This window comes from Vipera berus, assembly GCF_964194415.1.
Source record: "Vipera berus genome assembly, chromosome: 3".
NCBI lineage: Eukaryota > Metazoa > Chordata > Lepidosauria > Squamata > Viperidae > Vipera > Vipera berus.
In genome coordinates, this window is record NC_138204.1 from 148965310 (window position 1) to 148988233 (window position 22924).

At 41.0% G+C, this 22924-nt stretch overlaps 1 protein-coding gene across 2 annotated transcripts; it reads right to left on the bottom strand.

The window, feature by feature from the left end:
* Positions 1-9380: 9380 nt before the first annotated feature.
* On the bottom strand, positions 9381-20249 carry FAM8A1 (family with sequence similarity 8 member A1). 2 transcript variants are annotated; one of them, XM_081324402.1, is made up of 5 exons: positions 19697-20249; positions 15669-15789; positions 13367-13490; positions 11847-11986; positions 9381-10506 (listed from the first exon to the last, which is right to left on the bottom strand). In XM_081324402.1, the coding sequence occupies exons 1-5, from the start codon at positions 20124-20126 to the stop codon at positions 10362-10364; spliced, it is 960 nt and encodes a 319-aa protein (XP_081180528.1). In that variant the 5' UTR covers positions 20127-20249; the 3' UTR covers positions 9381-10361. The 2 variants fall into 2 exon arrangements, with proteins under 2 accessions (XP_081180528.1, XP_081180529.1); XM_081324403.1 differs by lacking the exon at positions 9381-10506 and adding an exon at positions 11679-11724 and having other exon boundaries at positions 11861-11986.
* Positions 20250-22924: the final 2675 nt, after the last annotated feature.

Genomic DNA, 22924 nt, shown 5'->3' on the forward strand with positions numbered 1-22924 from the left:
GTGGCAGAAAGTGAAGAACTAAAGAGCCTCTTGTTGCAGGTGAAGAAGGAGAGTGCAAAAGTTGGCTTGAAACTTAACATTAAGAAAACCAAGATCATGGCATCCGGCCCTCTCAATTCCTGGCAAATAGATGGCGAAGAAATGGAGGTAGTGATAGATTTTATTTTCCTGGGCTCCAAGATCACCGCAGATGGGGACTGCAGCTAAGAAATTAAAAGATGCTCCTCGGGAGGAAAACCATGGCAAATCTAGACAGCACACTAAAAAGCAGAGACATCACCCTGTCGACAAAAATGCGTATAGTCAAGGCTATGGTCTTCCCAGTTGCAATGTATGGCTGTGAAAGTTGGACCATAAGAAAGGCTGAGCGCCAAAGAATTGAGGCCTTTGAACTATGGTGCTGGAGAAGACTCCGAGTCCGTTGGACTGCAAGGTGATCAAACCGGTCAATCCTAGAGGAGATCAACCTTGACTGTTCTTTAGAAGGCCAGATCATGAAGTTGAAGCTCAAATACTTTGGCCACCTAATGAGAAGGAAGGACTCACTGGAGAAGAGCCTAATGCTGGGAAAGATTGAGGGCAAGAGAAGAAAGGGATGACAGAGAATGAGGTGGCTGGATGGAGTCACTGAAGCAGTAGGTGTGAGCTTAAATGGACTCCAGAAGATGGTAGAGGATAGGAAGGCCTGGAGGAATGTTGTCCATGGGGTCGCAATGGGTCGGACACAACTTCGCAACTAACAACAACACTAATGGTTGCCCTCTGTAGATATTCTCTTCTAAAAGTACTCCCTGAGATTGCATCTCATTGGACTACACCAAATGGAACTGCCTTCACACGAACAACCACTACAAAAGCTGCCTCTAATCCCCAGCCCTTGAAGGTGGTCCAAGAGAATTCCATGATCAAACAAGATCAGATCTGTCCTTCAAGGTCTCAATAAACTAATGCACTAATTATACCTTTTTCTATCAGAAAAAGCCTAGATCAGGCAGTCCTTCAGACAGTTTCTCATCTTACCACCTCATGCCTTGACTACTTTAATGCATTCTGCAAAGGGTTGCCTTTGAAGACTCCCTGCTTTGCAAGCTGCACTGGTTGCCAATTTGGTCCTGAGTGAGATTGAAGATGCTGGTTGTTAAAGTCCAATGTAGCATGGGGCCTGGTTATTTGAGGAACTGCCTGTCTCTTCCCAGCTGAGTTGATCTAGCAGGGTTGTGGTTAAATGAAACAGCTATCTATTGGAACCCCAAAATATCCCTTCCTTATAAGAAAGCCTGCCCTCTGGAATGAGATTTCCTCTTGAGATTTTTATGGCTTCCACTGAAGACCTGGTTCTTTGCCCAAACCTTTGGTGAAAAAAAGTCAATTTCCTCTAGGATCCTTTATAATTAAATCTCTGCTAGCTTTTCTGAAAGAGAAGCTTGGCAATTGGCCAGCATTTATCTAAAGTAGACAAAGCATCCAGGAAAGAGGTTCACCACTGCCTACTACAAGCCAGTTGGTATCACCCCGTCCTTAAGAGGTGTTTGCTAAAGCACACAAATCAGGCTGATAAAGCATGAATCCTGCTCATAGGTGACAAAATATGCCACAGTCGGGTCTGTCTATAACCTGTTGTCCAAGTCATCTCACAAGACCCTTCCCAATATGGTATCCAACTCTGAACAAATGGGCCATTTTTTCTGCAAAGAACTTTACCAACATGTCACAGCGGCCTGCAGGATAATCTACATATTTTTTCCTCCCCTGAAGGGAACAGGTAACACAACCTCTGGATGAGTATGCAAATGCATTAAACAGAATTGTGAGCATCCTTTGCCCACATTTATGAATCACAATTGGAACCAGCAATTCCATCATTAAGTTCTGTGGTTGCTAGGTGGAAAATCCCACGACCATGACACCTTTATACAGCTTCCCATTCTGTCATTAAGAAAATCATCAGTGGGAACCAGCACCAAATTACAAGTCCTCTCGAATGGCTAACCACCTCTCATCACATCTCCCACAGTTCATTGACATGGAAATATAACCACACTACATTTGATCCCAAGGTTCCATGACCCATCTTTTACATTCCACTTAGAGCAATTAGCACTCCAATAAATTCAGACCTTATGGGGGAAAAGCATGGAACCTACCACTACTGCTCACATCTATTCCAGTCACTCTACTCGTCTCTCATTCCAACAATCCGCGCTTCAAACACTTTCTCCCTAAGGTACTAGGACAGCGGGAATCAATAACCCTAGGGTTAGAGTTATGACACCATGAACTCGGAGAGCAAAATGGACATTGCCAACAAATTCGGAGTGCTTGGATATGGTTAGGAGGGCATTGACTTTTCTAGCCTGCATATCAATGATTCCTGGTAAAACATGAGAAAATCCCATTGGAGGAAAATTCCACTTAGGGTTAGGGTTAGGTCAACATGAACTCGGAGAGCAAAATGGACATGGTGAACAAATTCGTAGTGCTTGGGTATGGTTAGGAGGGCACTGACTTCTCTAGACTGCCATATCTGTGTTTCCTGGCAAAATACATGGGAAAATCCCATTGGAGGAAAATTCCACTTAGGGTTAGGATTTGTTCTTGTTAGCTGCAAAGTCGTGTCCGACCCATGGCGACCCCATGGACAACATTCCTCCAGGCCTTCCTATCCTCTACCATCTTCTGGAGTCCATTTAAGCTCTTGCCTACTGCTTCAGTGACTCCATCCAGCCACCTCATTCTCTGTTGTCCCCTTCTTTTGCCCTTAATCTTTCCCAGCATTAGGCTCTTCTCCAGTGAGTCCTTCCTTCTCATTAGATGGCCAAAGTATTTGAGTTTCTACTTCAGGATCTGGCCTTCTAAAGAACAGTCGGGGTTGATCTCCTCTAGGACTGACCGGTTTGAATGCCTTGCAGTCCAAGGGACTTGCAGGAGTCTTCTCCAGCACCATAGTTCAAAGGCCTCAATTCTTTGGCGCTCAGCCTTTCTTATGGTCCAACTTTCACAGCCATACATTGCAACTGGGAAGACCATAGCCTTGACTATACGCACTTTTGTTGACAGGGTGATGTCTCTGCTTTTTAGTGTGCTGTCTAGGTTTGCCATGGCTTTCCTCCCCAGGAGCAAGTGTCTTTTAATTTCTTGGCTTCAGTCCCCATCTGCGGTGATCTTGGAGCCCAGGAAAATAAAATCTGTCCCATTGGAGGAAAATTCCACTTAGGTTTAGTGTTAGGTCACCATGAAGTCATACAGGAAAATGGACATCAGCAACAAATCTGGAGTGCTTGGGTATGGTTAGGAGGGCACTGACTTTTCTAGCCTGTTCTATATTTCCTGGTAAAATACATGGAAAAATCTTATAGGAGGAAAATTCACTTAAGGTTAGGGTTAGGTCAACATGAACTCTTAGAGCAAAATGGAGGTCACCGACAAACTCAGAATACTTGGTATGGTTAGGAGGGCACTTACCTTTCTAGGCTGCCCTACCTACATTTTCTGGTAATATACATGGGAAAATCCCATTGGAGGAAAATTCCACTTAGGCTTAGATCAACATGAACTTGGAGAGGAAAATGGACATCGCCAACAAATTTGGAGTGGTTGGGTACGGTTAGTACGGCTCCTACGGCTCCGACTTTTCTAGGTTGCCCTATCTATGTTTCTTGGTAAAATACATGGGAAAATCCCATTGGAGGAAAATTCCACTTAGGGTTAGTTAACCATGAACTCAGCAAAATGGACATCGTCAACAAATTTGGAATGCTTGGGTTTGGTTAGGAGGGCACTTACTTTTCTAGGCTGCCCTATATATGTCTCCTGGTAAAATACATGGGAAAATCCCATTGGAGGAAAATTCTACTTATGGCAAACCTTTTAGAGACTGAGTGCCAAAACTGCAACCCAAAATCCACTTATATATGGTCGGGTGCCGGGTGGGCATGGCCAATTGGGTGAGTGTGGCCAATTGGGTGGGAGTGGCCTTTTGGGTGGGCATGGCTGCGGTGGTAAGGGCAGAATGGGTGGGACTAAAAAGTTCAATCAAGGACTTGCGCGATCTTTTTTTCCCCCGCGAGAAGTTTAAATTGATTGATTGAACTTTTTTTGCATACCATGGTGGAGGCCTAAAGTGAAAAGGTTTTATAAAACCCAACTGAAGGCCTATCACTGGGGCGACGGCTAGTGTTCCCACACAGTGGGCTCTGCATGCCACCTGTGTCACGTGTGCCATAGGTTGGCCACCACGGCTCTATGCTCTACTTTGTTGCTGGTGAAACATTTCATTTCTCATCTCTTCAAGGCCCCAGAGGATTGTGACCTTAATGGGTAATTTATATGACATTTTAGTGTGATTCCATTTTGCCCATTAGCTCTTTATAGTACTGATATTTTGTGGGATGTTGCTATAGTGATTTGAATGATACTTGGGACGTATTGCTTTCTGAGATGCCTGACAAATTGGTATTGCTGTCAGATGGGCCTTCTGCACAGCAGAGTTTCCGCTTGTCTTTTTTGGTACTTTTGTACCAGTCTTGTTTCCTGGCAACTGCCAGCACCAGCCCCTGCAGTTTTCTTGGCAAGATTTTTCAGAAAAGTGGCTAACCATTAACTGCTTCCTAGAGTTGAGAGAGAGACTGGCATAAGGCCACCCACCTGGCCTTGTGTTTAAGGCAGGATTAGAATTCATGGTCTCCTGGATTCTAGCCTGATGCCTTGATTACACCTAACTAGCTCTCATTTTTTGCCATCTACTACAACACAAATTTAGTTACATTTTTCAAGAGAGGTATATAAGAAATACAACAAGGCACATAAATGTAAAAATGAACTTTTATTTTCATGCCAATTTGTTAATACAAGAGAGAGATCCTTTAGGAAGAGAGATTTTATAGTAAAGACCAAATGTCTATAATTAAAAGCCAACTTCAAGAATGGAAAATATAAATATCCAGTTGATATATTAAATGAGCAAATTTACAAGGTGCTTGAATAGAAATGCTTTTCTTTAAAAATAACACTTGGAGCTGTCTACTTATGAAGGAAATACATTTTTCACAAGGCTGCAATTGTAGAACAATCTATGATGGGTTTAATTTAATACATTCAAGTGAAATTGTCTTGGCTCTCCCAACTATTTGATTCATACTAGGCAATATACAAGAAATGTTGCATTATATTGTTAAAGATGAGGGCAATAAGTAATACTGTAATGCTGCAAGGTCCCTAAGGACTAACTGTGGAATTACTTCTGACTAGTCTATTGTTTTTTCACCTATAAACAGAATCTTGCCAGCCTAAAGCAAATATTTGCATAACTATAGATATACTGTGGGAACTGCTAGGGAAAAGTCATTGTAACCCTCTTTTGGCTGGCTAATTTTTCCAGTTTCCACTGCCTCTTTGTTCTCTAGAAAGTATTCCCTGCTTCCTGGGAATCCAGTCCATCACAAATGTCAAAGCTGTACTTTAATTGCTGTCTTAGCTGACCTCTGTGCTAGTGATAAAATCATTAGCGTTAATCATTTTCAAAAAGTTGAGTAATCAAAGAACTTGTTTAATCTTTTTTCCTACAATGATTATGCTTGGAAAGACAGAGTAAGTAAGCCATAAAGTACTTACTAAAAGGCTGTTGCTGAATTTATAGAAATGTGTCATTGGGCAGCAAGGCACAAACTATGCCTTTTAAATAACATCAACAGATGGCAGAGACAGTAAAAACATTAAAGGTAAAGGTTCCCCCTGCACATGCGTGCTAGTTGTTTCCAACTCTAGGGGCCGGTGCTCATCTCCGTTTCAAAGCTGAAGAGCCAGCGCTTGTCCGAGGACGTCTCCGTGGTCATGTGGCCGGCATGACTAGACATCAAAGGTGCACAGAGCGCTGTTACCTTTCCACCGTAGTGGTCCCTATTTTTCTACTTGCATTTTTACGTGCTTTCGAACTGCTAGGTTGGCAGAAGCTGGGACGAGTAACGTGCTCATTCTGTTACACGGCACTCAGGATTTGAGCCACCAAACTGCCGACCTTCTGATCGACAAGCTCAGCATCCTAACCCACTGAGCCACTGCATCCCTTTTAAAACATTAAATGTAAAAACATTAAGGCAAGCTAAATCCATTCCTAACTTGATGCTTACTTCTGTTCACTAGGACAAGGATTTAATATTTCCTTTCACCTGTTTATTTCTCATACATATAGTCTAAGTAACATATTCAGACAACTGTAATTAGTGTAATAGGGAGCTTAGACCAACCCATGCCTTAAATTATGATTCATAGGGAGTAACATAGTTCCTTAAATAGAATTGCATCCAATTTGTTTTAAGCTGACTTAACTGTTATCATGGTGCCACCTCAACTCTTCTAGCCACTAGATCAGTTGTATCCAACCCGTGACCCATGGGCTGCATGCAGCCTTGGAACGCTAGTAATGTAGTTACACAAGATACTAACTTTTTAATATTATTATGTCATTTATATATACTAATTATATTATACATTTTATATGTGGCCCAAGACAATTCCTTTTCACTCAACACAGCCCAAGCAAGCCAAAAGGTTGGACATTCATGCTTTACATAGAGAATGGAGCTACAAAACGCCATTCAACTCTCAGCATTTCCACTACTCGCAGGAAATGAAAGGGGGACACCAAAAGAATAGGAGTGGGAGATCAGCCACATACTTCTCCAAAATAGTGATGCCAAATCAGGCCCTACATTGTTTTCCAAGCCCATTAACACACATTTAGGTATCATCACCAAAACACATATGGTAATTATTGGGCTGTTGTTCTCCAAGCTTGGCAATTTGGCTGCAAACATTTCATCTCCATTCCGGGAGGAGAGGCGGGGGGGGGGGGAACATCTTCATTGCACTTTGAATTGTGCTTGTCTGTCAGAGCACTGACCTTTAAATACCTTTTTGTGTGATGTGAATTGATGTGGGTGTTATTTGTCTGGATGTTTGAGTCATGGTCTAGTTTCAGGCTGGTTGACTGGTTGTTGTTGCCGGTTTCTTGTGGGAGGTTGTGATTTTTGTTGCTGTGTAGTGGGGTGCCTGATTGTTTTGTTTTAAATTCTGTCTTTGGGATTGAAGTATTTCTTTTGTTCTCCAATAAGTCAATAAACAGACACATTGACATCAACCCAATCTACCAACCGATGAGAACGAAAGAACTACTTCAATCCCAAATGGAGATGAAATGTTTACAGCCAAATCGCCATGCTCTGAGATCAAACCACTAGCCCAACTATCAACATGAGCTACTAATATTCAAACACATCTCATGGTCATTATTATCCGGTTTCCCTATAAAAATGGCCAGAATAACAATTAACGTGGAAAGCAATTAGCATATTAACTCACAATTAATGTGAAACATCTTAGCATATTAAGAAGCGCAGTTTCCTCAAATTTTCTACATCATATAGGATTCAACTACATGTTTCTGCATCACGTACTGCTCTCAAAAGGAACTGTGGGGTCTCTCAACATGTGTGAATTATTCCAGATTTAGAGATGTAGTCTAATTACCTACCCTCAGCAAATGCTAACTTTGAAGTTGAGATAAAGTGGTATATAATTCAGAAATGTAATGTGAAACTACTTCTGATTTATTTCCCTGTATAAAAGGTAGGTTATAATTTTTGAAGGTAGATTTTAGTTACACTGTACCTACTAGTGCTGAATCATAACATCTTTTTCATTATAAATATATATTTGTGGCATATTTTCTCTATACTCCATTTTTAGTAAGCCAGCCTCCTCATTATACATTGTTGTTAACGATGAGAATTGTAGCAACAGTGTTATTTATACCTGATTTTTCAAGACATAAACTTACTACATTCCTAAATAGACAAATATAAAATATTTATTTATTTTATTTATTTATTTTTTATTTTTATTACATTTATATCCTTCCCTTCTCCGAAGACTCAGGGTGGCTTACAAGCTTAGCAGTAGCCTTCATTCTATGTATATGCCTGCTTGTTAGGGCTTTCACACACCCCCAAGCGGCATTATTACAAAGTCAGCTTAATTGCCCCCAACAATCTGGGTCCTCATTTTACCTACCTCGGAAGGATGGAAGGCTGAGTCAACCTTGAGCCTGGTGGGATGCAAACCTGCACTAATTGCAGGCAGCTGGTGTTACTTAAGGAGGCATTAGCCCACTGCTCCACCAAGGCTCTTTTAATTTAATTTAATTTTTTAGAGCAAAAATCCATTTCATGACCAAATAAACTCCTCAGCCATTTGTTTAAATTCAGAATAAGTCAGAATTTTTCTTAACAAAAACATGCAAATTGTTTCTACTAACTGCCACAGATTAATTAGTCTCCATTCATTATTTGCTTAACAATTAAAAAGTTGCTGATATTTTGTAACAATAACTGGAAAAAAATATCTTCCTTTGTCAGGTTATCACTTTCAGGAAGGTTGGAGGGAAAGAGAAGTGGGGAGAAACGGGAGGGGAGTGGTGAGGGAAAGAGGAGGGGAGAGGAAGAAGAGCGAAGTAAGAAAGAAAGGAGAAAGGGAGAAAGTAAGTAGAGAAGAGGGAAGAGAGAGGAGGAGGGTGGATACAGTGAAAGGGGAAATGGATGAGTAGCACCCAAACTTACATGTATGTATTTATGTATGGCGATATATATATATATATAAACCTGAAAAAAAATTTCCTTTGTCAGGTTATCATTTTCAGGCATTTGAAATTTTCTAGACGTATATACAAGAATCTGTACTACAGATTTTTCTGCTGACATTTGAACTTTATTCAATTAGAACTTGGAAAATTCAACGCAGAGTAAAAGCGCTCCTTTCCAAAGACAACTGTAAAAAAGCCACTTTTAAAAAGCCACTTTGTCTCATTGTTCCTTATGCATTACAGGTAGTCCTCAACTTATGACAGTTGGGACCCAACATTTCCGTGGCTAAAAAAAGTTAAGTGAGTTTTGTTTCATTTTACGACCTTTCTTGCAACAGTTCAGTGAATCACAGCAGTAGTTAAGTTAGTAACACAGTTGTTAAGTGGATCTCTCTTCCCCACTGACTGTTTTATAAATGTCGCAAAAGGTAATCACATGACCCTAGGACACTGCAACTATCATAAATACATGCCAGTTGCAAAGCATCCAAATTTTGACCCTGAGGATGCTGCAATGTTTGTAAGCGTGAAAAAAAGTCATAAGATTTTTTAGTGCCATTGCAACTTTGAACAATCACTAAATGAATGGTTCTAAGTCAAGGACTATTTAGTAGTCTTTTTTCTCCTATAACTTTATTCAATCCTCAATGAACAGAAAACTAACAAAGAATATCACTATTAAATCAATGTGTCAGAGGTAATAAACTGATAATATAGCTGTTTTGTATAAATATATAAAAATAAATCATGCAAAATAAATAGGCTTTATTTAGTAAGTATAATTTAAGTGACCCAGGCACACAGGCAAATAAAATAAGAGTATCAATTTACATTTTTACACTATTTGTATTGCTTTAGCAATCGTGATTTATTTTAAAATAAGAAACCTCATTTTCTTATAAAATGGTGCAAAAGGTTATGCATACATTTTCTCTGGTTTATTCAAAGTTTAGTTTGGCTGTTGTTAAATACATCTGAAATAAGTGTTTTACACAATAAAATACAGCTTTAAATTTTCTATGCTTTTATAGAAAACTCCCAAGGTTTAAGTAAGTTTATGGAAAAGATGGGAAAAGAGTAATAATTTATAAACCATCCAAAGCATGGATTATATTGAACTTGTCTTAGTTGTCTACAGCAGTACTGCCAAAGCTCTCAATATTTACCTGTTAATTAATACTAGTTTTACTTGCCTTCATAATATCTGATATGTTGAATCTGTGTTTTGTTCAAGATACTCACATCATGCAAGACATTTAACACATGTACAGAAATCTCTTCAGTATTTAAAATACAATGGTTGTGAGAGCAATTAATGATAAGGCTTCTATTTGAGTAGCAAACACTTACAAATCCACCAAAACAAGAAGCATACAGTTCTCTGTAAATTTATCTCAAAAACACTGTAATTGCTTTGGTTGCTCCAATAATGACAATGGTTCAGTTGTTCATAAAAATAAATCTTATCTTTTGATACAGAATTAGCATTCCTCTCATAAGAGAAATACTATTCCTTTGAAACCGCCAATGACTTTTGAAGGTTTTGAGTGTTCTGGCTCTGTTCAAATATTCTTAAATCTGTTCAGCACCGGTCCCCGAGATATATTGCACCTCTGGAAGAAAGCAAACTCAATGTTGTAATTGGCACTGTTCTTGAGTGAGATTCAGCAATCCAGCAAAGTGGCTCCAGTATATTTGAACAGTGGAATATAGGTGTCCTTGAGTATCATCTGAGACTATGCCTCTTTACTACAATAGTCCCTGCTACAATATCATATGCTGTTCTGTTATGTTGAAAGAATAACAGAGTAATGAATGCGGGAAAGAAGGAAGCAATAGAGAAATTCTTGATCAAAGCTCGTATTGTAGACCTGTAAGGAAAAAACAGACATATCTCTAGAATTTGTTGTCTGAAATGGGGAGTGTAGACAGAGAGGTACATGTTAAAAACAAAAATCCTCAAAATATTGACAAATACATCGGTAAACATGCTTTTTTTCTATTCCTACTCTTCTAATGAATCATTTCTACTTTGAATTAACCAACATTTCTGCGATCATATTTTTTACTTTTGCACAGACACATTAATTTCTAGTGTTTGCTTAATGAACACCATTCTCCTGCCATTATGAAAGAAGATACATCTTCTTAAAATGATATATCTGTAGACTTAATTTTCTGGATGGAACCTTTCCTTACAAATACCATAGACAGTATGTCAAGCAACATTTTTGTACTGATTGTTAATGATATAGCTTAAGTTGTGATATAGCATTCCAGATGATTTATATAATTATGTTCATGCTGTTGAATTACTTAATCACAAACAGTCTGATTGTTTAGGCAAACCTTGAAGTAGAATTGAATTACTGAAAATATAACTTATGATTGGGAATCAACTTAACAAAGCTGAAGCTGAAATGTGATATAATGAAATAATATAAACATGTATTGAGGGAGATAAACATGACTTATTCTTCATTATATGATGTCCCCCAACAGTGGGCAAATAATTCAGATTAATACGTATGAATAGCTATAACTAATGTTCCCAATTTATTCAGCTATTTATATAGTTCACAAATGGCTGAAGATAGATTTATTACATACAATTTTTTGCCAGCAATGCATTGTTAGTTTGGTTCACTTTAAAAAAAAAAAGAACAAAACACCTCCAAGTCTGCATTGAGTTTAGTCAGGTTGTAAAATATCCTTACATGTAAAGCTGAAGTAGGGAATAAAAATTAAAGGTAAAGGTAAAGATTCCCCCGCACATGCGTGCTAGTTGTTTCCAACTCTAGGGGCCGGTGCTCATCTCCGTTTCAAAGCCGAAGAGCCAGCGTTTGTCCGAGGACATCTCCGTGGTCATGTGGCCGGCATGACTAGACGCCAAAGGCGCATGGAACGCTGTTACCTTCCCACTGTAGTGGTCCCTATTTTTCTACTTGCTTTCAAACTGCTAGGTTGGCAGAAGCTGGGACGAGTAACAGGCGCTCACTTTGCTACGCGGCACTCAGGATTCGACCCGCCAAACTGCCGACCATCTGATCGACAAGCTCAGCGTCCTAACCCACTGAGCGACCAGGTCCCTTTAGGGAATAAAAATTACGTAAGTCTAATAATTTTTACAATGTGTAGATTATACAACATTACTGAAAACATCTAAGGATTCATATAGGTATAATATTGCAGTGACAAAAATAAAACTTACGTTGTTATGCTCACATTAGACGATGGAATCACCAATACACGACTTGGTGCTATAAGTACTGATGTATCACATGTCACAACTCGAAGGCCTAGCAGAAATTTCCCAGGTGTTGCACCACCAGCTCCCCAAATACAAATAATCTGAAATAAACATTTCTCATAACTAAAATTACATGTTTTACCACATGTGATAGATCACTAATGAAGCTGTCTTGAGGCCAGATCAACCACATATGATACACATTTGAAATAATGACAGAGATGACTAGGTTGTTCTCAAGTTATGACTGCAGTTGGGAATGAGATTGCCATGCAATCGTAAAGTGCAACATTACCACCATCACATGGCTTTGCAATGGCAATCCAGGCGGTCCCCAACGTCACCGCAATTCAAGATGTGTGAGTTGTCAAATGGGAAGCAGAGGAAGACTCAGGTAAGGATCAGGGTTGCTGCAGGGGTACGTGAGGGCCCTGGGAGGCCAAGCCAGGGCAAGCAGAGATTTGGGGAGGTGGTGCTTGGGCACAGCATGAGCTCAGAAAAGCCACAGGGAATGAGGGTGTGGGACAAAAGCGATTGCAGGGAGGCTGAGGTGCAGGCATGTGTGCAAGCATGAAGCAGCCTAGGAAAGAGGGCGCAGGGTGCATTTGTTTGCAGGGAGGCCAAGGAAACTGGGTGAGGTACATGGAAGCGCAAAGAGGCTGGGAAAGAGGCTGTGGTGGGGTTTGTAGTAGCAGAAAGGCCACGGAAAGAGGCCATGGAGTGCATAAATTTGTGCAATCGCACACAGGCCGTAGAAAGAGGGCATATGGTGCATAGGATTGCAAGGAGGATGGGGAAAGAGGGTATGGGGTGTGCGCGCGCATGTCTGTTAACACAGGAAGGCAGAAAAAAGAGGGTGCGAATGTTTGCACAGTGAAGGGGGAAAGTGGGCATGGTGCTTGCAAGCAGAGAAAGGTGGGAGGAGATTTGTGACCTTCCTTGCACACTTCCTCATTGACTTTGTTTGTGGGAAGAGGGCAGGAAAAGTTGCAAGTGGTGGTCATATGACTGTGGGGCGTTGCACCTGGTCGCAAGTACAAGGCACCTGAGTTTTGTTCATGTGATTGTGGGGCCATTGGAATGGTCTGAACTTTGAGTACCAGTTGTAAGTCCCTTCGTTTAGTGCCCTCATAACTCTTGAGTGGTCGCTGAACAAATGGTGCTTAAGGAATACCTGTATAATGGGAGGGATACTGTTTTCTGTCATTGTGAATAAAATCTGCTCTTATCTACACAGCTTTGTGCAGTTTCTGATCCTTGGTCATACGGAAATTTTAGTTCTTTACAGTGGGCAGTATTGGATATCAATAGGTCTTATAAATATTCTGAATATTTATGAGGTTAATATAAACTCACTAACCTAACTAAAAAGTAAATTAAAATTAAGTTCATAAAACATATGGATCACTGATTAAATTAGTTTGAAGAAAATAGTCTCCAAAATAGATGTTCTATTGTTTTTTCAAGTAAAACTTGTATACCTCATAGATGCAGACCAGCAATCTGTAGATAAGCGCCACGATCATCATCTTTTGCAAGTCTTCCATGGAAGTTTCATCGTCTATTTCTTCTATAATGTAGTGCATAGCAAACTTTGAGATATCCCTGCATCAAAAGTATAATACAATAAGTGATACTATGAATAAGCAATACTATTCTACGTACAGCTTAGAGGTAATATCACTGTAAATGGAAATATTTTTATTTAGTGGACTTTTTTGTTTCAGGGTACAATTCAGGGTACAAAAGATAAGTATTTTAAATTTGGAAGACTAATAGCAAAGCATATTGCCAAAGAAGGTGGCATCTGAGGGCTCTTCTATACATTTTGCTTGCTTTGGCATGACAATGGCTCACAAATTGTTTCTTGAGGAGAGGAACATATGACACTCTCCTCAACCCATCCTCAGCACATGAATAATAATAATAATAATAATAATAATAATAATAATAATAATAATAATAATGAGGAGGAGGAGGAGGAGGAGAAGTTGGAAGGGACCTTAGAGGTCATCTAGTCCAACCCCCTGCTCAGGCAGGAAACCCTATACCGCAAGTGGCTGTCCAGTCTCTTCTTAAAAACTTCCAGTGTTGGAGCATTCACCACTTCTGGAGGCAGGTTGTTCCACTGCTTAACTGTTTTAACAGTCAGGAAGTTTCTCCTTACTTTTGCCTATATTTTCTTAATTTGCATTAAAGACAATGTTTTCTGATTTTAGCCGGCAGAAGTGGCGGCTTAACGTGGCGGCTTTGTTTCATTTGGCTGCTGGCAAATGTCTAAGGTGCGCCGTGGCAGAAATCTTTTCCCCTCTTGTCGCCAGTTCTTCAGGGCTATTTTGTCCTGAGCTGCTGGGTTGCCTGCTCCCTTCTGAGGGGACCTTTCCACAGTGGAAAAATAAATCTATGGCAGGGGTGTCAAACTCGCAGGCCGGATGCATCAGGCGTAGGCCACGCCCACCCCAGCTCCGTGACGTGATCGAGTTTCCCACCTGTGATCTATGGGCTCTTCCCCTCTCTAAGGTGAACTGGTGAAATGCTGGCTGGATCTTTTTTTCCTTTTAATAGGTTTACTGATGATCTGAAGACCTCTCTTTTTAAGGGGCTCTAGGCCTTTCTGTGTCTTTTTTAGATTGGGTGAAATTAACAACAGTTCTGCTAATTTGCCTTTGCAGCTTAAATAGGAGATAGAGGATTCCATATTTTCTGTGGTATTTTCTTTGGAGAAAGTACAGAAGCGGGGAAGTTTATCAATGGACCCATGGCAATTGCCATCCCAACAAAACATCTAGACGGCCAAAACAGAAGAACAGATAAGGAACATGGATACAATATATTTTAAAAAACTTTAATTTTTTATTCCAACCTGTTTGAACACAGGAGACAAATAGTTAAAGCTGCCGTGACAATACCCTTTACTTTAATTTTTTTAAAGAAGAAAATATCTACTCATTTGTTATGATCCATGCCTGCACTTTGAAATGGAATAGTTTACTGTACTGAGAATTAAATATATAAGATAGTAAGCAGCTAGCTGTCCAACAAGTATCCTAATTTACAGTCTAAATGTTGGAGGTGTGGTAGTTTAGAAGCTACCTATTTTCACATGTGGTGGACTTGTAGAAATATAAAAGCTTTTTGGATTAAAATTTGGTGGAACATTCAAAAGATTTTTAAGAGAAAGATAACTTTTTCCCCGCAATTGTTTTTATTGGGCATTGTTGTAGATTGTGATGTTAAAGAAACTAACTTGATGTTGAACATGATAACAGCAGCACGGTTACTGGTGGGACAATATTGGAAGAAGGATAGTTTGCCCACTGTAGAAGAATGGGTGTTTAAAGTTTCGAATCTTGCAGAAATGTCTAAGATTTCTGCTTATCTGAAGGATCATTCACAGGAAAGATATATTTCAGTATGGAGGTGATGGATAAATTATATTCAAAACTAATATGGGACTAAAAAGTACCATTTAGCTTATGAGTAGATTTTAGTGGGATATTGTTATTGGTACATTGTTTGTAGTTATGTTAAAAGGGAGTTAAAGCGCATTATGAATTTGGTTAATTGTATATTATGCATAATTTTTATTTAGAATATGATTATTGTAACTATAATCCTGTATTTAGCTCTGGGAAGTGGGGGGGAAGTGGGTGGGTTTGGGGTGGGAGGGATTTGGGGATATATTGTAAAATTTTGTTTTTGTAAAACTCTTTAATAAAAAAAAGATAGTAAGCAGCAGATATAATGAAACCGATTAAACACATTATGTACTGTGCAACTTACTTTATTCCACTTAAGTGCATAATACTCAAAACTATTGATGCCTTGATAAAGAAAAGAATAAAGAAATCCACCATCTCTGCTATAAATCGATGAGCCAAAGATGGGATTATGTATTCACGACCTGAACAAAAACAGATAATTTATTTTGCATTAAATATCATAGAACAAACTCTGCAATATAAGGTCAAATAATTAATACACACAGATAATTTTACACACTAATTTACATTTCAAGTGATAATATAATAAACTCATGCTTAAGAGGATTGGGAAAAAAGCTTTGTATTAGGTTACACATTTTACTACAGATCATTATGAGATCTTTTGATATAATTCTGCCCTTCCAAAGGTAGCTGCAATGTTCACAAGGACTTCACAAAGGGTTGGACTCTACCCATATTCTGGTGTGTCATGCTGTTGTCAGACAAGTTGTTCAGACTTAAGGCCCCCCCCTAAAATACCAAGCACTTTCTCATAAGACATCATAAACCTTTCTTTACTAACTCCGTGGTCAATCTGGCTCCTTTAATTTTTATTCCCCCCCTTTATTATTTTAACAAATAACTCCAGGCAGCGAACTTATCCAACATGCCTTCCTTCTCCTCCTATTTTTCCCCTAATGACGACCTTCTGTAGTGGGTTGGGCATGTGCCAGGATTTGCCAGGGTTGGATCACTGTAAATAGAGAACCAGAAGACTCTTGGTGTTAACTGATGACTTCATCCATAGCCATGCTCTTTAAAAGAGTAGCAGCGCACCTTATACCAAGAAGCCATTGTTCCAGAGACTGATAAGAGAAACCAATGTGGAATCTCTCATTTCAGAGACACAGATATGAAAAACTCAAAGCTCAATGGAATTGCTACTAACACTGTTAAGCAATGCTAACACTGTTACCAGGCATGCAGAACCACACACAAAGCCGCTGTGCTCCACCCATTAAAGTACTTCAGTAAGTATCAGTTCCTCGCCACCATTCTCAGCAGCAAACCAAGAGCTCTTCTCCATTGTCCAATTGGTAAGGTTAATATTATACCTAATTGTTTATTACAGTCATAGATCAGGATACAGACAGATATAGGAAAAAGTAGTCTGCTCATTTCTCTGCTGTTATTTTTTAAAAATTCAAAATTGAGCGATGCATCCAGTTTCACATAATTGGACCGATGGAAGGAGACTTCTTCATTGTGGTATTCCCACTGCAACCTTTCATGATCACCGAAAATGATATTAGGTGGGGAAAACAAGTCATGAATAGATAGACTGCTGAATAAGAGGCTGAAGCAGTAGGATAGAAATCTTTCAAAACTCATCGGATGTACCTTCCAAGAACAGAGCTCCATCCCAAAAGAGTTCTCAACCCAATTTTCAAAGATTGTGCTATTCCCATTGCGAATTTCTTACCATGTAAGATTCTTTGTCTCTTTTAAGTAGTAATTTTATTTCATTTATTTATTCTATTTGTACATCACTGAATCAATACAGTACAGACTCTCACTACAACAATCTACAACAAAAACCTCTGTAATATTTCAGGCATCCGCAATAAACACAAATATGGTAAATTAATAAAAGGCCACAAGGATAAATGATGAAAAATAAAACAAGTCATACCCAAACTAAAAATACTAGCCAATAAACCACTGTAAATGATCATAATGACATACATTAAAGTTAACAATAACAAACATTTCAACCAAACGATCTCTGGAATAGTTCTATTTTTATTCGTTTCTGGAATGTTGGAAGAAATGGGAAATGAAGGAAAGAGTAAGTCTACAAGGGCAGAGCAACAACTGAAAAACAGCGCATTGTGGCAAGCATCCTCCCTGTTTTATGAAAGAGGGCATGACCAAAAGCTTCTCCTGAGAAAATTCTGCAAGAGATGGAAAGCTGGGGCTGCTCTGAGGGCAGGAACAAGTGTATCAGTACAGTTATAGGCACATATGCAGTATTGTATTTCATGTTCTGTATTTAGGGTGCACTCATACTGCAATACAGAGTATAATTCATTTATTATATTCATCTGTCATTCTTCACAAGCACGTTTACCACATACTTATAGAATGGCTCTACTAATTTTAACCCGACCAATCAAGGCTGAATGAAATGATTTAGGTGTGCCCTTTTTGTTAATCAAAGGTCAAAGAGAGTGAATTGGCAACTAACCTGCTCTTCCAACCTCTGAAAAGGGAGAGAAGTTTAAGAGCAATCCTATTTTTTTTAAAAAAATCCTCCTTTCCATTACATCCATAGAAAACAAGCAAAAAGAGCCATTTGATTTTAGCAAGAGGCTAAAATAAGAGGATGACTGCTTCCTGTTTAACCCGGCCTTATGTCTGCAGGATTTATGCATAATCTCTTACATGGCAAGAGCAATGCTGCTGCATAGCCTTCCATCCTTCCGAGGTAGGTAAAATGAGGACCCAGATTGTTGGGGGCAATTAAGCTGACTTTGTAATAATGCCGCTTGGGGGTGTGTGTGAAAGCCCTAATAAGCAGGCATATACATAGAATGAAGGCTACTGCTAAGCTTGTAAGCCGCCCTGAGTCTTCGGAGAAGGGCGGGATATAAATGGAATTAAAATAAATAAATTATGATAATGGGGCTTGTAGCATCTGTAGACCTAATACATTCTTCATTATTCTTTCCACCCAACCTCAATGGGTTCACATTGTCTCCATGCCAATCTGGATTTATGCATTCCAAAATTATGACATCTCAGCTACTGTACACAGTTACGTACACGGCTACGGGACTTGAGTTTGGCTAGTCTAAAGAAAAGAAGAAATAGGAGAGACATGATAGCAGTGTTTCAGTATCTAAGGCAGGGGTGTCAAACTCGCAACGTCATGTGTTGTGATGTATCGTGACTTTTTTTCCATTGCCGGCAATGGGGTGGGCGTGGTTTCACTATGATGCATCTGGCCTGCGGGCTCACAGTTTGACACCCCTGATCTAAAGGGCTGCCACAAGTTAGAGGGGGCCAGATTGTTCACCAAAGCACCAGATGGAAGGATGAGAAACAACAGTTGGTAACTGATCAAAGAGAGAAGCAACCTGGAATTAAGGAGGAACTTCCTGACAGTGAGGACAATCAACCAGTGGAACAGCTTACCCCCGGGAAATCGTGGGCGCTCCATCACTGGAGATTTTCAAGAAGAGACTAGACTAGGGGTAGGCGACCTCGGCTCTTTTATGACTCATGGACTTCAACTCCCAGAATTCCTGAAACAGCTATGCTGACTCAGGAATTCTGGGAGTTGAAGTCCATGAGTCATAAAAGAGCTGAGGTTGCCTACCCTTGGACTAGACATTCAACTGTCTGAGATGGTATAGGTTCTCCTGCTTGAGCAGGGGGCTGGACTAGAAGACCTCCAAGTTCCCTTCCAGCTATTCTATTCTATTCTATTCTATTCTATTCTATTCTATTCTATTCTATTCTATTCTATTCTATTCTATTCTATTCTATTCTATTCCATTCCATTCCATTCCATTCCATTCCAAGTGGATCCTCATCTGCAAAAGCTTTCATCATACAAAAAGTAAAATGAGTCTTGATGACACCACAAACTTTTTCATAAAAGAGTCGCCCCATTATGCAGTAAGTAAACACACCTCTCCGCCTTCCACAGACTTCTACTTCAGCCCTGACTAGAGAGGTTAGGAAGTCACTGGTGTTTCCCGATGGGTCTTCACACGCTCACTAGCCAACCCTGACCAGGGTGAAGGGAAATGAGCTCCAAACATCTCTCGGGCATCGAACTGCTCACTTTCGCACCATCCTCTCTCTATCCTCTCCAAAGCGTTCAACGCCTTCGGCCGAATCTTCTCCGACACTCCCCCCCCCCCACTTCCTTTCTTCCTTTGGAACAGGGGTCGGCAACCTCGGCTCTTTTATGACTCGTGGACTTCAACTCCCAGAATTCCTGAGCCAGCATAGCTGGCTCAGGAATTCTGGGAGTTGAAGTCCACGAGTCATAAAAGAGCCGAGGTTGCCGACACCTGCTTTGGAAGAACGACTCACCTGCAGGTCGGCCAGGCTCCCGTCGGGAACCGCCGGCGGGGGCAGAAACGGTGGGAGGAGCGGGGCGCTGGGCCGGGGGCCCGTGTCGAACTGCGGGCAGTGGCCAAGCCGGGGTCGTGCGGGCCGGAGCGGAGCCGGCCTCGGGGGCAGCGGAGGTGGCCAGGAGGTGGTAGCAGGGGCTGCTGCTGCTGCCGCTGCTGTTACTGTAGAAATAGGCGGCGGGCGGCGGGGCCGAAGCCGCTGCGTTGGCGGCTCCGGCCATGAGCGCGGCCAGGCCGCTCTGCCAGCTGAGATAAGCGCAGTACGAGTCCCAGAGCCATTGATGCACGCGCCTGGAGTATTCCCCCGCGCTGATCGCCTCTTCTTCTTGGGCCCGGGAGCCGCTCCCGCCGCCGCCATCATCATCATCACCCCTCGGCGCCTCTGCCATGGCCCGTCCCGAAAGCCTCCCCCGCCCGTGCTTGTGGCAGACCTTGCCTTCTGCACTGCGCAAGCGCAAGCCCGTCAGCAAATTGCCTTGGCTCTCTCGCTCCGAGGCGGAGGAGAGACGGGCGGCTGGCACGGGCTCTCTCCTCCCCGCAACGCGAACGTCACTGGCCGCGGGGGCAGGCGAAGAGCCTGAGCCATCTTGGCCGGTGTCTTTCCGGGACAAGCCCCCTCCCCTCCCCTCCCCTCCCCAGCCGCTATCTCAGGAGTAGGCAACCTTGGCTCTTTTATGACTCGTGGACTTCAACTCCCAGAATTCCTGAGCCAGCTGTGCTGGCTCAGGATTTCTGGGAATTGAAGTCCACGAGTCATAAAAAAGAGCCAAGGCTACCTACCCCTGCGCTATCTGAAGGAGAAGGGCGGTGGTGGTGAGGTGTTAACGAGCGGTTTATTTGCTCAAGAATCTCCGTCGGGTGTGACTGATAGCAAAAGGCGTTGTCGACCCAGACTGCGGGCGGGCGGGGTGGGTGGGTGGAGGGCGGGTTGTGTTACACTCGACCGCCGCCGTGACGAAATCCTCGCTCGGATGAGCGGGCACAATTCTTGGGCGGGCCTTTTACGTAACGTTGCGTTCGGTCGGTTTCGACGTGCGTAGAACCTGGACTAGAGTTGGCATCGTTGCTGGCAACTGTTCTTTGTGAATTAGGGGTCTTCGAAAAAAACATGCTGGCTGGGGAATTCTGGGAGTTGAAGTCTTGTAGATTGACTACTACAGTTAGTCCTCGACGTACTACAGTTTGTTTAGTGACCGATCAAAGTTTCAATAGCTCTGAAAAAAATGTGACTTAAGACTGGTCTTTTCACAGTTAACTTATGACCTTTGCAGCATCCCTGCAATCACGTGATCAAAATTCAGATACTTGACGACTGGTTCATATTTATGACTGCTGCTGTGTCCAAAGGTCATGTGGACACCTTTTGTGACCTGACAAGCAAAGTCCAGTGCTTTTTTTGTAAAAGAAAAAGGTGCCGGAACTCACACATGTCATACAACCCACCATGCCTACCCTACAAGGCTCCATCCAAAAAAGGTGCCGGAACTCCGTTCTGGGCGTTCTATGAGAAAAAAAGCCCTGGCAAAGTCAATGGGAAAGTCAGATTCACTTAACAACCGGGTTACTGACTTCACAACTGCAGTGATTTACTTAACAGCTGTGGCAAGAAAGGTTGTAAAATGTGTTAAAACTCACCTAACAAACATCTCACTTAACAACAGAAATGTGGGGGTCAATTGTGGTCGTCAATTAAGGACTACCTGTAGTTTGGAGAGCCCCCCCCCTTGCAAAATAAGGATGTCAGCTATAAAAGCTGGCAGAGAAGCAGGAACTGAGAGCCAAACAGGATTCCAGGCAGCAGCTTCTGGGCAGCGGTTGGGTGAGCCTCAGAAATTGCGTTTTAGAGCTGAAACCACCCTGGATTATCTAATGAACTGGTGAGGTTTCAGGCTTCCTTATGTTTTACATCTCAGAGAGCACCAGGAAAAGTAGTTGTGGGACAGCAAAAAACCCAATTGAAAATCCTTTTTAACGCACGTGCGCGTGCACACACAGAGAACTTCTGTCATCGGCTTTGTTTCTAACAATCAGGCTGTCCATCTCACATAGATGAGTCGTACACAGTTAACAATTAAAGAATTAGCTTGTTTCTTGTTAACTATTTGAAATTTAAAGTTCAAATGAATTTTCAGGGGATAGACATGTCAGTTTAGCAAGTAACCCTTTTGTAATTTAGCATATATTTAAATACAGGACTAGTACAGTTTTCTGGATAGCATTCTTCTCTTAACCAGAGGTGGTTTATTTTCATTTCAGTATCTTTCTGCCATCTGCTGGCTACCTAATGTCAGTGGCTTTGCTCAGACTTTATTCCAAATTTAGTTTTCACATAAGGTGGTGTATAAACAGGCTCATAAATCAGTACTTATTGAGGAATAAAAGGCAGGTATATTTGCTTTTTTATTTCCCTTTCAAGGATGTGGGTGTATTTATGCTATACTTTGTGATTTCAAGAGCAATTGGAAAACCCTTACACAAATTGGTTTGGTGCAAAAATTTAAATTGTCTTGGATATGTATGCTGTTTCAACATCACCTCCACTTTGTTGTCCAGTTCAGTTCTGTATATTTCATCTGATGATATCCATATATATAAAAAAGGTAAACGGTGCCCTACCCAGTTGTGTCCAACTCTAGGGTACGGTGCTCACCTTTACTTCTTGGCTGAGGGAGCCTGCCTTGATCAAAGACATTTTTTGAGTTCATGTGGCCAGCAGGCCTGTACGCCAAGGGCGCACGGAATGCTGTTACTTTCCCACTGAAGTGATATCTATTAAGCTACTCACAAATGTCTTCGGTCAAGCTAATACAAACTAATAAAAGGGGAAAAAATAGCAAAAAGGAAAAGATAAAAAGTGCAGAAAGAAAAAAAAAAGGAAACTTCAGATTTCCTTTGCAGCAAATCCAAGTATGATTACAAATTAATTGTTTATGATTATAAAAACATAGTTCACCCTTTTTCTATTATTCAGGTTTTTTCTAATCATTGAAACCCAAAATCCTAAGTATATTTTCCCCATTTTATGTAAAAATCTATAAAGGTTTTCCAGTCAACCAAAAATGTAGACATTGTTTTTTCTTTAATCAAAACTTGGATAATTGTAGTAAGAGACTGTTCCAATTAGACTGTTCCAATCTAATTGATACTAATTGGTCATTGGTTGTACTTTTAAAGTATTGTCTTTGCT